The sequence below is a fragment of the Populus trichocarpa genome, chromosome 1 (genome assembly GCF_000002775.5).
Source record: "Populus trichocarpa isolate Nisqually-1 chromosome 1, P.trichocarpa_v4.1, whole genome shotgun sequence".
NCBI lineage: Eukaryota > Viridiplantae > Streptophyta > Magnoliopsida > Malpighiales > Salicaceae > Populus > Populus trichocarpa.
Window position 1 is genome coordinate 19,875,679 of NC_037285.2, and position 12,282 is coordinate 19,887,960.

The following is a 12,282-nucleotide window of genomic DNA, read 5'->3' on the forward strand; positions in this document are numbered from 1 at the left end:
TATACAAGAACTCTTCGAAGAGCTTGGGAGGGACAAATTTTAACACGATCATAATAGTATAAGGACCTAATTTTGGAACCATCAGGTTTAATGTGTAAGAGTTGAAGGATGGAAAAAAAAGCCATTAAACCGACTTGAAGAAGGCTCAAATAGAACCGACCGAACCTAGCAGCCAAGCACTCCTCTGTCCTATCCAAACCGAAAAAACAAAGGAGCAAATGGCAACAGCAGTAGGATCCATGAATGTGGATGTGTTATCTAGAAGAGTAAGAGTAAGAGCTGCTTCAGTGGACACTCAACAAAGACTCTCTTACAATCCCAATGCTCCGAAAAACCCCTTCAAAAACCTCAATCCTAAACCCAACAATTTTGTTCCCACAAGTACTGCTCCTGCTCCCTCCTCAACTGTCACTTTAACTGCTCAGACAGTTTCTGGGCTTCTCAAACGCACGACTGTTATTGTTCAAGGTACTCCTCAGTTTCACATTTGTTTCTCTCTCTCATTACTCATGTTCCTCTAGCCTCTTATTTATCATATATGCGTGTAAGAAATGGAGGGCTTTTGTTTCTCATGGTGTTGTGGTTAATGGATAAGGAGAATTCAGCCAATAATAATAATAATAAAACTTGCTTGTTATTGGTGTTAATGGGTTTTCTATGATTGCCAAGATTATGTTATTTTGGTCTTCTCTTTTATACTTTGGTTATTTGCCCAGATAAATAATCAAGGAAAGGAAATGGTAGACAATAGAGCATTTAATGGAAACCTGTATAAAGGACCCCATATATAATATGCTTCTATGTGTATATTGCATTGGAAAATTTTCTTATTAACTGCTTAAATGCAGATTAATGATTTGTCATTCCTAACTAGTATCGATGATCAAATGAAGGATTCATTTATTTTTATCCTTTTCAATTGGGATTTTTTTACTTTTTAATTGGAATTTATGTGAAATTGTAGAACAATTGAATGATTCATATCTGGGATATGAGAGGTGGCTGCCGAGTCCGCCCAAAGTGGAGAAGCCTCGATCAGTGTTTAATGCTGCGACTTTGGCATATATTGGTGATAGTATATTCGAGGTATGTTCTAATTTTGTTTGTTTCATTTAATCACCATTTTGGACTTTTATATACTTCAGATTCCTAGCTGGGTGTTTGAGTGTGTGTTATTATATGCATTTTACATTTTGTTATAGTGAGAGGATAGTCATAATTTGGAGGGTAAACATGGAGATGTGTTGTGCTTGCAAAATTCTGTATCAATGCTTTATATGATGCTTACTTATATCAGAAATGGAACGGTAGAATGTTTGCAGATGCATGGCATCCTGCTCATGGATTCACGGTGGTGTTTTTCAGATTACCCTTGCATTCTAATCAGATACATTTTGTATTCATCACTCCCCTTTTATTTTTGAATTTCAGATCGTTTAATTTTTTTTAGGTTTTTATTATTTTTCTGGCACTTGTTTTGTACGCATCTATGTAAATGAGTTGCCTTGCACCTTCTTTTGGCATTATACGAGTTTTATGTTTATTGTGCTGGTGGGTAGAACGCTGAATCACACATTAATGGCTTGACCTGTTGGTAAAAATAAAAATAGAATAACTCATGATGTTGGCAAGATCACTAGGCATTAAGGCATGATGAACTCATTTAACGTATTAGCAGATATAGTGGTTAATGACTTGTTTAGATGATTAACTGAGAAGGCATATTATATTTACATGGTTAATAACTCATGTAAATGAGCTGACTTGTTTCTGAACACATGCTTACAAGGTGCATGATATATTTTACGTTTTCTAACACAATTGCTGTTTTTTCAGTATATTTAACCTTCGCATACATCTGACTCTATTGGTTGTTATATGATGTAGCTATATGCTCGTAGGCACTTTTTGTTTCCTCCATTGAGTATTGAGGAACATAATGACCGTGTGATGGCAGTTGTACGCTGTGAAGCACAGGTACAATATTTCCTACACAATATTCTCTTTTCTTTTCTTTTCTTTCTTTCTTTCAATTTTGCTTCACAATTTTTTTATTTCTTATATGGAGATTTTTCTATGGGTAAGATATGCTATTTCTTGTCCAATCATGTAACAAATCTGTAATCTTGTCCGATATCCCTCTTTTCTATTTTTTGGGGTCGACAAAGTAGATTTTACTTAACTCAAACTTCTCATCTTCTACCCTTTGTATCCCTCATTATTCTAACTTCTACAGATACGGTGGTCAGCCTTGGCTGTCATCAGTGAACTTTAGTTAGTATTCATGATCTGATAAGAAGAAAAATAAAATATGCTAACCAATTGTATTTTCATTTATGGAGTATGCAAGTTGTATATGGTGGCAAAGGACTTGAAGGTTATGATTCGTATGAAATAGTATCTCTTTCTCGTACTGTTTTGGATTCTACTTTATTCTGAAGTTTTTTCTTCCTGATCCCTTTTGTAGTTTTAGGAGCTTGGCAGTGTTTTTTTTGGCAATAAAGGATTTAAAATGGTTTGATGTTCACTTAGTTTACTATTGGTTTTATTTCTCTTTTTCCTCCTTGACGTTCCTGGCATTGGGCCTGTATGAAGGGTTGCATGATGCCCCTATTCTTCTTTTTTTCAATTCATTATTATGTGATTTCTTTGTGGTTGCTCAAGCTCAAATTCTAATATATTTGATTCCTGCAATCAGGACGCGTTGCTCCAGAAGCTTCTTAATGATAATTACCTATCAGAGGAAGAAAGGTATGTAGAATAATTTTTGTTCATGTATTCTGTTTTTATCTGCTGACATAAACCCTTACATGCTTGCTCTCCTTCAAATCAAAACTAGAAAAAGAGCGGTTGACAATGGTTCTTAATTTTTTGTTAAATAAATCAGACATGTATGATCTTCTAAATTTGACTTCTTGTGCTTTCCTATATCCCTTGATCTAAAAGTGGGTGTTGAACTCTACTTGGAATTTTGGGCACCCTTCTATTTTTGATGCCAAGAGCACATGTTCCATGTAAGGTTGCACCTTTTGTAGTGAAATGGCTGACTTGGTTGGAGAATGTTTACTTGGCATTTGGCTGAGCAATAGAGAACTTCAAGTCTCTTTCAGAAGATGAAAATGGATAAGACTTCTAAAATTGAATAGTAGGAAAGGATCTGGTTTACATGGTAATGAATCATAAGATATTTCCATTCAAAATCCCTATGAGTCATTCCGATCAATTCTTCTTATGGATGTAACTTCTATTGCAAACCTATATATTGAGATTCATGAAACTAAAAAACATATTTATTTGATAATTGCAGTGGTTGTACTTATATAGCATATTATCTTATTTAGGTGTGACAGTTTTGGGAGATGATGAATTATTATTTCTTAAAAAAAGTGGAAAAGTGAAGTGGAATGTGTTGCGAATATGTTTATAGATTAGATAGACAAGGCCAAACCCGCAAAAAAGCCTGAACACATCAAATGCGTAGCCTGATAAAATAGTCAAAACTTTATATCTGACTGTTGGATTAGACTCAAATTTTGCCAACTGATTCTAAAGGCTCTGTTACCAATAGGTTTAGAAGAAAGATTCATCTGAGTTGGGAACATGCCCAAATTCAGCCTACAAGTTACTGTTCAAGATTTTCTTTATTTTCCTTGTAGTATTTGGATTTTTTTCTATTTAGATTAAAACTTTTAATTTAATTAGGATTTTACTAATTAAGATGTTTTTCTTGTATTTAAACAACTTCGTAGACTATTTTTTTCGAATCAAATTATTGAATTTCAAACTTTTCATAATATATCAAAGTTTTCTCTATATTTTCTGGCCATAACCTTAGGGCTGGAGAACTCTAGTTTTTATCCATGCTATATACCGCATCAATTGGAGTTAGAGCAGGTTGGTCTGTTTGATGGATGGAGATAGTAGTAACCTACCCCGCGATGCAGGAGTGGAGGTCATCTAGGGTATTGTGCAGGTTCAAGAGCAGAAACTAGATTGTTTAGAGCAAACAATAACAATAATGTCAAATAGCATGGTAAATCTAGTTTGTTTAATGAGAGGCACAAATAGAGATCGCGAAGAGGAGAGGAACATGCTTGGAGACTTAACTCGGGGCAAGCCTATCCCCATATCTATTCCTAAGGATTCACCTAGATAACCAATTGTCTATGTGGAGGAGGGTGTAGGTGAAAACAAACTCAATGAGGGTTGTAGGGCCTTGGCATTCCAAGGAAAAGCACCACAATATGAGAGAATGAGTGAACGAGTTTCAAATAAAGGTAAAAATTCCTATGTTCAATGGAGATTTGGACATAGAAGAGTTCTTTGATTGGATCGCTGAATGTGATCGGTTAAGGAATACAAAGGTTCACAGAAAAGAAGTTGATGAAACTATTCTTGTATAACATAAAAGGCAAAGCTTCTTCCTGGTGGAAGCGTTAAATGAACACACGATTAAAAGAGGGGAGACAACCTGTTATGTCATGGACATTTATGAGGCAGATGATGCATGAAAGATTTCTCACTTGATTACGAGCAATACTTGTTTAAACAACATCAAAATTGTTCACAAGAAAATAAATCCATCACCAAATATACTGTTGAGTTGTAAAGGCTGGTAGAACGTAATTCATTTTAATAGATGGAGAATCAATAGGTGGCAAGATCTTTGAAGGGGCATAAACCAACAATCCGAGATTAGATTGAAGTACAAATGTTGTATACACTTGCTAAGGCAAGGAATATAACATTAAAGGCTGAGATGTTGATGAAAGAGAGGGCTAGTGGTAGTGGAAAATTCGATCATCTTAAGAGGTTGTATAATGAAGTAAACAAATTTAGTACCATTGATAAGGGAAAGGGAATACAAGCATCAAAACAACCTCCAACAAGACCAGACATTGCTAAACCTGACAAAGCTTCGGGAAGGTAAGTTGATAAGAACCAACCAAGCAACCCCTACGCCAAGCCAATGATGGGCAATTGCTTTAAATGTGGGGAGGTAGGGCACCATTTCAGTGATTGTAAGAGATAAAAATAGGTTAATGTGATCGAAGGACAATATCAGTTCATAAGACAAGGGTGAATAGTGTGAACCTAATGAGGTTGACCCGAAGAAGGATAGTAGTTGGCATATGTGTGTGGATAGTTGTGTCATCAACCAAATAATTGTAGGTTACAAGTTTTTGATTCCTCGGTTAGATGACATGCTGCCTGATTAGTTACAGGGAGCGACAATTTTTGCAAAGATTGATTTGAGGAGTGAATATCATTAGATCTAATTTCAGCTAGGGGATGAGTTAAAAAAAGCGTTCAAGACAAATAAAGGATTGTACGAGTGGCTGGTTATGCCTTTTAGATTGTCTAACGTGCCGAGCACTTTCATGAGATTGATGAATAAGGTTTTACATCCTTTTATAAACAAATTTGTAGCTGTATATTTTGATGATATTTTGATTTATAATAGTTTTGAAATTGACCACGTGAGACTTTTAATGTTGAAGGTTTTATTAGGAAATATACTATATGTGAATTTGAAAAGTTTAGTTTTATGATGGATAAACCACTTTTTTTAGGCTTCTTTGTTGGTGTAGATGACATACATGTTAATGAGGAGAAGGTCGGGGCTATTAAAAATTGGTCAGTCCCTAAAACAGCTAGTGAGGTGTGTAGTTTCCATGAATTGGCTACCTTGTATCGACGTTTCATACGAAAGCTCAATAACATATTTGCATCAATTACTAAATGCATGAAGAAAGGAAAGTTTGATTAGAGAGATGAGACAAAAAAATAACGTTGTTTTTATCAAAGAAAAATTAAGTAGTGCTTTGGTTTTGGCACTTTTGAATTTTAACAAATTGTTTGAGGTCGAATGTGATGATTGTGGTGTTGGACTTGGTGGTGTACTATCCTAGTGAAAGAGACTTGTGGCATTCTTTAGGGAGAAGAGTGATGCTAGAATGAGGTGCTCCACATATGATAAGGAGTTCTATGTTGTTTTTCAAACTCTGAAGAAGTGGGAGCAATATCTGATATGCAAGGAGTTTATGTTGTATTCTGATCATGAGGCACTAAAATTTTTACACAGACAGAAAAGAATCAATAATGACATGCATGTAAGATGGGTAACTTATTTGCAATAGTTCTCAATTAGAATTTTGTACGAGGTTGGAGTTCATAATAGAGTTGTTGATGCTTTGAGTAGAAGAACAACCTTGCTGTTACTTTAAAAAGAGAGTTCATTAAGTTTGATTGTTTAAAAGAGTTGTATGAGCATGATAAGGATTTTGATAAGTTATGAGAGAAGTGTTAGAGTCCTGCATGTTGGTGACTTTCACATTCATGATGAATTCTTGATGAGAGGTAATTAACTTTGCATTCCTTGTTCTTTACTATAAGAGAAGGTGAGAAGGTGATTCGGGATTTGTATGGAGAAGGCTTGACTGGTCATTTGTATAGACTATTTTTCCAGATCAAATTACTGAATTTCAATATTTTTTCAAAAAACATCAGTTTTCTCTCTATTTCTCTATAATTTCTGGTTGTAACCTCAGGGCTCGAGAATCAAAGTTTTTATTCACGCAATATGTTAAGTCAAAAGCTATTTTGCTTATCAAATTAAAGCTATTTTGCTTATCAAATTGTTGTTAACGGATATAAAAGCAACCATAACTTTAGATCTGATCAGTAGATCAGGGTCAAACCTATAGACTATAAAATACAGCTTTATACGAGTTCGGGAACATATCCAAATTAAGCCTAGAAGTTACTACTCGTGATTTTCTTTATTTTTCATGTTGTATTTTGATTTTTTTTTTCCTATTTAAATTATGACTTTTAATTGAATTAGGATTTTACTAATTATGATATTTTTCTTGTATTTAAATAACCTTGTAGACTATTTTTTCAGATCAAATTATTGAATTTCAAATTTGTTTTTGCGAAAAATATTAGTTCTCTCTATTTGTCTAGTTTCTAACTATTTCTTTAGGGCTTGAGAACCTTAGTTTTTATCCACATTATATGTCGTATCAAAAGCTATTATGCTTATCACATGGTGAATGGATATAAAAATAACCATAACTTTGGATCCTGCCATTGGGTCAGGCTTGAATTCTGCCAGAAATTTAAAAGACAACTTCATTTGAGTTTAAGAACATACCCTAATTTGGCCTAGAAGTTACTGCTCGGGATTTTCTTTATTTTCCATGTATTTTGATTTTTTTTCCTATTTAGATTATGATTTTAATTTATTTAGAATTTTACTAATTAGAATATTTTTCTTGTATTTAAATAACCTTGTAAACTATTTCTCCTGATCAAATTATTGAATTTCATTTTTAAAAAAAATATTAGTTCTCTATTTTTCTATGGTTTCTAGTTATAACTTTAGGGTTTGAGAATACTAATTTTTATCCATGCTATCTGGTCAAAAATTATTATTGTCATGAAATGGTTGTTAGTGAACATATATTTTTGTTGCGGGTGATGAGAGATGTTAGTTAACTTGATACATTTCTAGTAATTGTCATAATTCCTTGAAGCTAAATTATTTGTTGTGAACTTTGATGACATGTACCTTAACTTCCATGGTTAAAGTATGATTTTTAAAATATTGTAATTGATCGTGGCCTTTTGAAACTTTTTAATGTAGGCTTATTCTTCGTTGGGGAAAGAATGTAGGTTCGACTAAAACACGGACAAAAAGACGTGTTGGGGTAGCAGTTTACAACCGAGCATCTTCACTGGAAACATTAGTCAGTATCTCATATTTTCTGGTTTTAATAGGATATAAGCATAATATAGTATGCTCTTTGAATGCAATTTGGTTAATTCTGGACTCTATTGTCTTTATAAATGGAAATGCTTAAAGAACATTAGCAATCTTTTTAGCAAAATGTTAGTGTATGGTATTTGCACTATAATTTCTTTTATTGCTATGGTTTTCTTCAAGAATGAATTTGGTTAGCATAAATTATGGTGTGGAACATTTAGTAAACTAAATTATGGACCACGTAGACTAAGCAAAACTCAAGAAAAAAATTGGTGGTATCAAAATGTGCTCTTGATAATGGACAATGATTGACGTCAATCATGATCAACTATGATTGATCTACCTTGATCCAGTTGTGAATTGTATTTATTTTTCCTAGTTCTGTTAGAATTTATTCACTAGTTAGGTTATAAAATTTTAATTTGATTTTCCTAGTTAGAAGTTAAAGTTTTGTTTGGTTTTGGTTTTTCTTAAATAGGTCAATTGGTCAGTTTAAGTTTTTATATAAATAGTTTCATGTATTATTTTCATAGAAGAGATTAAGATATACTATTGACTTTAGAAATTTCTTCAAAACTTGGAGTTCAGAATTCTCTATAGTTTCAGGTTGTAACCTCACGGTTTGAGAACTTCTAATAAAAATGTCATAAACTTCTAATTTAACACGTATAGGATAAAACCAAATGAATTTAGCAAAATGATCCATAAAAATAACAAAATAGCAATACCATTTAATCAAGAAAGTGGAGGAAGTGCCTAATCATCACAAAATATTAAATCTAGAGGAGCGGTACTTGCATGTTCTTAAGGATGTAAAGTTGATCTACTAGATTTGACCATAGGACAAGTAGTACAATATATGTAAAAAAGATGATGACAAAGGAAAATGTTTATTAAAAACTAAATGTTGGGGTGCAATGGATCGGGCAAGGTGAGCTACTGGATAGAGGGTCTTGGTATCATTGTCTTGCCGAATAGAAAGGTGGTTAAAAATTTTCCTATTGGTAACTCATGGTTTAATGATAAAGAGTGCAGTTTAGTGAAGGATACTAGTTCTATCTAAATCGTAAGAGTAGTTACAAAATCCTTAAACTTTGAACAAATCCCTTTGAATAGGTAAATGTTGAAATATGAAGGATCAAGAGCTTTACCAACAGCTACAAGTTCATCACTATAAACCTTTCCATGTTGTAAGTATGTTGTGATATTTTCATTAGGTTTCTGATGCATTTCAATCAAGGAAAAGTGCATAGACATAATGCATGTTACGAAGGGGGAGATTAGTGTCGCTGTTAGAGTGCTCCAAACAGCATGAGATGTGGTACAACCATTATTGAAAGACAATACCTTAGTAGAAAGGGAGATAATTAGTGTGCTTATGAGTAGTTGATCCTATTGTACCCATATAGTATAGGCTAGATTGATTTCTATGGTGTTATCGGTGATGATGGTTTTGGCAGGATAAGGATGACTGCCATGTACAAATTTAAATAATCATTGGCCAATTAGAAAGGGCTAAACCTAAGTTTTTCAAAAGATATAGTTGTTATTTATAAGTTTCAAAAAGAGATGGTAATGAGCATGTTGGAGGTTGCAACTGTTGACTCAATTAAGGTTGATAGAGATAAAACTGACACCATTAGGATTGATAGTGTGGCAATGCTAAAGAGAGATTTGTCATGGGTTGTGATGTGGAAGACATGTTTTCTAAAGTAGCTATGTGTGTGCAGTTATGCAATAGGCTTGAAATAGTAGTTGTAAGATGAGATGAAGAAGACGGAAAAAAAATAAAGATTGCTACTGAAAATCACTTTTTTTATGCAAAGATTAATGGTTCATAGATTTCAAAAATTAGGCTTTGATACCATAATAGAATAGGAGAGAACGAAAGAGGAAAAGATTGTTTTATCATTCATAACGCATGTGTTACATATATATAGTAAAAGATAGTTAACCCTAATGGGCTTTGTATAATAAACCATAATATAATATAGTAATGTTAATACAATAAATAATTGGGCTTAAAATTGTGTTTAATCATATTGCTTCAATATGCAACGGTTTCCAATCAGAATTGTGTATAAGGTTAGAATCCAAAATAGAGTTGATGATGCTTTGAGTAGAATTGTGTATAAGGTTGGATTCAATTGTTTGAAAGTCTTGTTAAATGAGCATGATGAGGATTTTGGTGAAATATGAGAGAAATGTCAAAACCTGCCCATGATGATTTCCACATTCATCATGAGTTCTTGATAAGAGGTGATCAACTTTGCATTCCTTGATTTTCATTACAAGAGAAGATGATTCGGGGTTATACATAAAGGGGGCTTGACTGGTCACTTAGAACGAAAGAAAACTATGAATGTTGTTATTGAGAGGTGTTATTGGCCTTATTTGAGATTAGATATTGGTAAGTTTGTGCAAAGATGCTATATTTGTTAATTTGTCAAAGGGAAAACACAAAATACAAGTTTATATGTCTGTCTATTCTTACAAATATATGAACAAACTTGTCTATGGATTTTGTACTTGGACTACCTTGTTTCTGATTGACACAACAAGTTCCTTAGTCATTTTTGGCAAACTTTGTGGAGGATGTATGATTCATCTTTACAATTTAGTAGCATAGACCGCAAGCAGATGGACATATAGAGTCACTAAAACAGACATGCAGTAATTTAATTAGCAGCATTTGTGGAGACAAACCTAAGTAGTGGGATTGTGCATGGGTAGAAGCAAAATTTGCATACAACAACACTAAACACATTGCTATATACAAATCTCCATTCGAGATTGTGTATATGCATGCAGTGTCCTAAACATGGACTTGATCTTGTAACACTGAATTAGTACTACTACTAAAATGATGGATATAATGCACAAGTTATACATGCTCAGTTGAGATTAAAGTTGCAGCAAACCAACACCAAATATGAGGAGGTTGCTGATAAAATTATCGTGCTAAAGCGTTTAAAGGAGATAGAGTGATTGTATATCTATGCAAGGAGAGATTTCTAGTAGGGATATAGAGCAAGGTGTAGGGAATAGAAGTATGGTTATAGGATAATAAGTAAGATCAATCACAATGCTTATATTATCAATTTACTAGAAACTATGGTTATTCTAAGACTTTCAATGTTAATGATATATATCCTTATTACGGTGATGAATCACTGTATCCAAATTTGAGCATTGACTTGAGGTTAAGTCTTTCACAAGTAGAGTGGATTGATATGAAATGTTTAGTAGATTCAATTATGGATCGGATAGACAAAGCAAAACCTAAGAAAAAGTCTAGTCGCGTCAAGTTCTTCTCTCTATAATCGATCATGATTGAAAATCAATCATAATCGCCCAAGATCAATTGACCATGAACGATTATCAACAATAATTGACCATGATTGATTGATTGTGATCCACTTGTGAATTATATTTATTTTTCCTAGTTATGTTGGAATTTATTTCCTGGTTAGGTTAAGTTTTAATTTTATTTTCGTAGTTAAGGAGCTAGAGCTAGAGTTTTGTTTGGTTTTGTTTTTTCCTAAATAGCTCTTAGGCCGGTTTAAGTTCTTATATAAACAACTTCATGTATTATTTTCATAGGAGAGATTAAGATTAATACTATTGAATTCAGAAATCTCTTCAGAACTTAAAGTTCAGAATTTTCTCTACATTTGGGTTGTAACTTTGAGACTTGAAAACCCTTAATTCTATCCTTCTGCAATACGCTGCGTCAAATTCATAATTTTGTTGTGGAAAGGAGGTATATATAATCACGTTGGCAGGAAAATATCTGATTATTTTGGCATCCAAATGCTTGATGTAGAAACTGTTATAAGTTGGTGCGGAGTTGGCTTATATTTTATTGAGCCATTTGGTATAGTCATATGTGATGATTACCTATTACCTACTTGTCTGATTGATTTCTTATCCAATTTTCTTGCCATGTCCTGTAGTCATTATTCATGATTGAGAAATATGTTCTTGGCTTGTTTTAATTTATACTTGAGAAATCTGTTCTTGGCATGCTTTAATTTAAACTTTGTATGTTATAGGTCGGTTTTCTCTACCTGACAAATGTAAGTCGTTTGGAAGAAGTCATGCTAAAGTTGGGATTCTCAACTGATTCTTCTACACAAATGATTCCGGAGGAAGAAAATAGTAAGTCAACTATCTAGAGTACACCTTTCTTGTTTGTAAAATCGAATTTATATCGAGCACCTTGCCTCTTAACATTTGTATTAAAACTTGTGCCATGATGGCATGATAAACATGAAATGGGGATCTTTTGGCTCTTCTTTGCACTCGCCTTTTCTCTCTAGGTGTACACCTTTGTTTCTCTTATCCTCACCCCCCTTCCATACTGTGTAGCATCTTCTATTCCTCCTAACATGCCATGCAAATATTGCACCGTCTATCTGCATATTCCTTGTTCTACATGCTCACTGGCAAGTCTCCTTTTTATCATGCTTGTGTTGGCATGATCATCTAACCATTGGTAGCGTCTCCAT

At 33.5% G+C, this 12,282-nt stretch overlaps 1 protein-coding gene across 2 annotated transcripts; it reads left to right on the forward strand.

The window, feature by feature from the left end:
• Window positions 1-102: 102 nt before the first annotated feature.
• LOC7480055 (uncharacterized) lies at window positions 103-12,075 on the forward strand. Of its 2 annotated transcripts, XM_002299879.4 has the most exons (6): window positions 105-468; window positions 965-1,086; window positions 1,888-1,977; window positions 2,699-2,751; window positions 7,652-7,754; window positions 11,827-12,075. In XM_002299879.4, exons 1-6 carry the CDS (start codon window positions 219-221, stop codon window positions 11,947-11,949), a joined length of 741 nt encoding a protein of 246 aa, XP_002299915.2. In that variant the 5' UTR covers window positions 105-218; the 3' UTR covers window positions 11,950-12,075. The 2 variants fall into 2 exon arrangements, with proteins under 2 accessions (XP_024456469.1, XP_002299915.2); XM_024600701.2 differs by lacking the exon at window positions 7,652-7,754 and having other exon boundaries at window positions 103-468.
• Window positions 12,076-12,282: the final 207 nt, after the last annotated feature.

Excerpts from the sequence above, each read along its gene's own strand:
- LOC7480055 (XM_002299879.4), top strand. The coding sequence starts at position 219 with ATGGCAACAGCAGTAGGATCCATGAATGTGGATGTGTTATCTAGAAGA. Across the intron at positions 2,752-7,651 it reads TACCTATCAGAGGAAGAAAG|GCTTATTCTTCGTTGGGGAA; the intron begins GTATGTAGAATA and ends TTTTTAATGTAG. Across the intron at positions 7,755-11,826 it reads CATCTTCACTGGAAACATTA|GTCGGTTTTCTCTACCTGAC; the intron begins GTCAGTATCTCA and ends TGTATGTTATAG.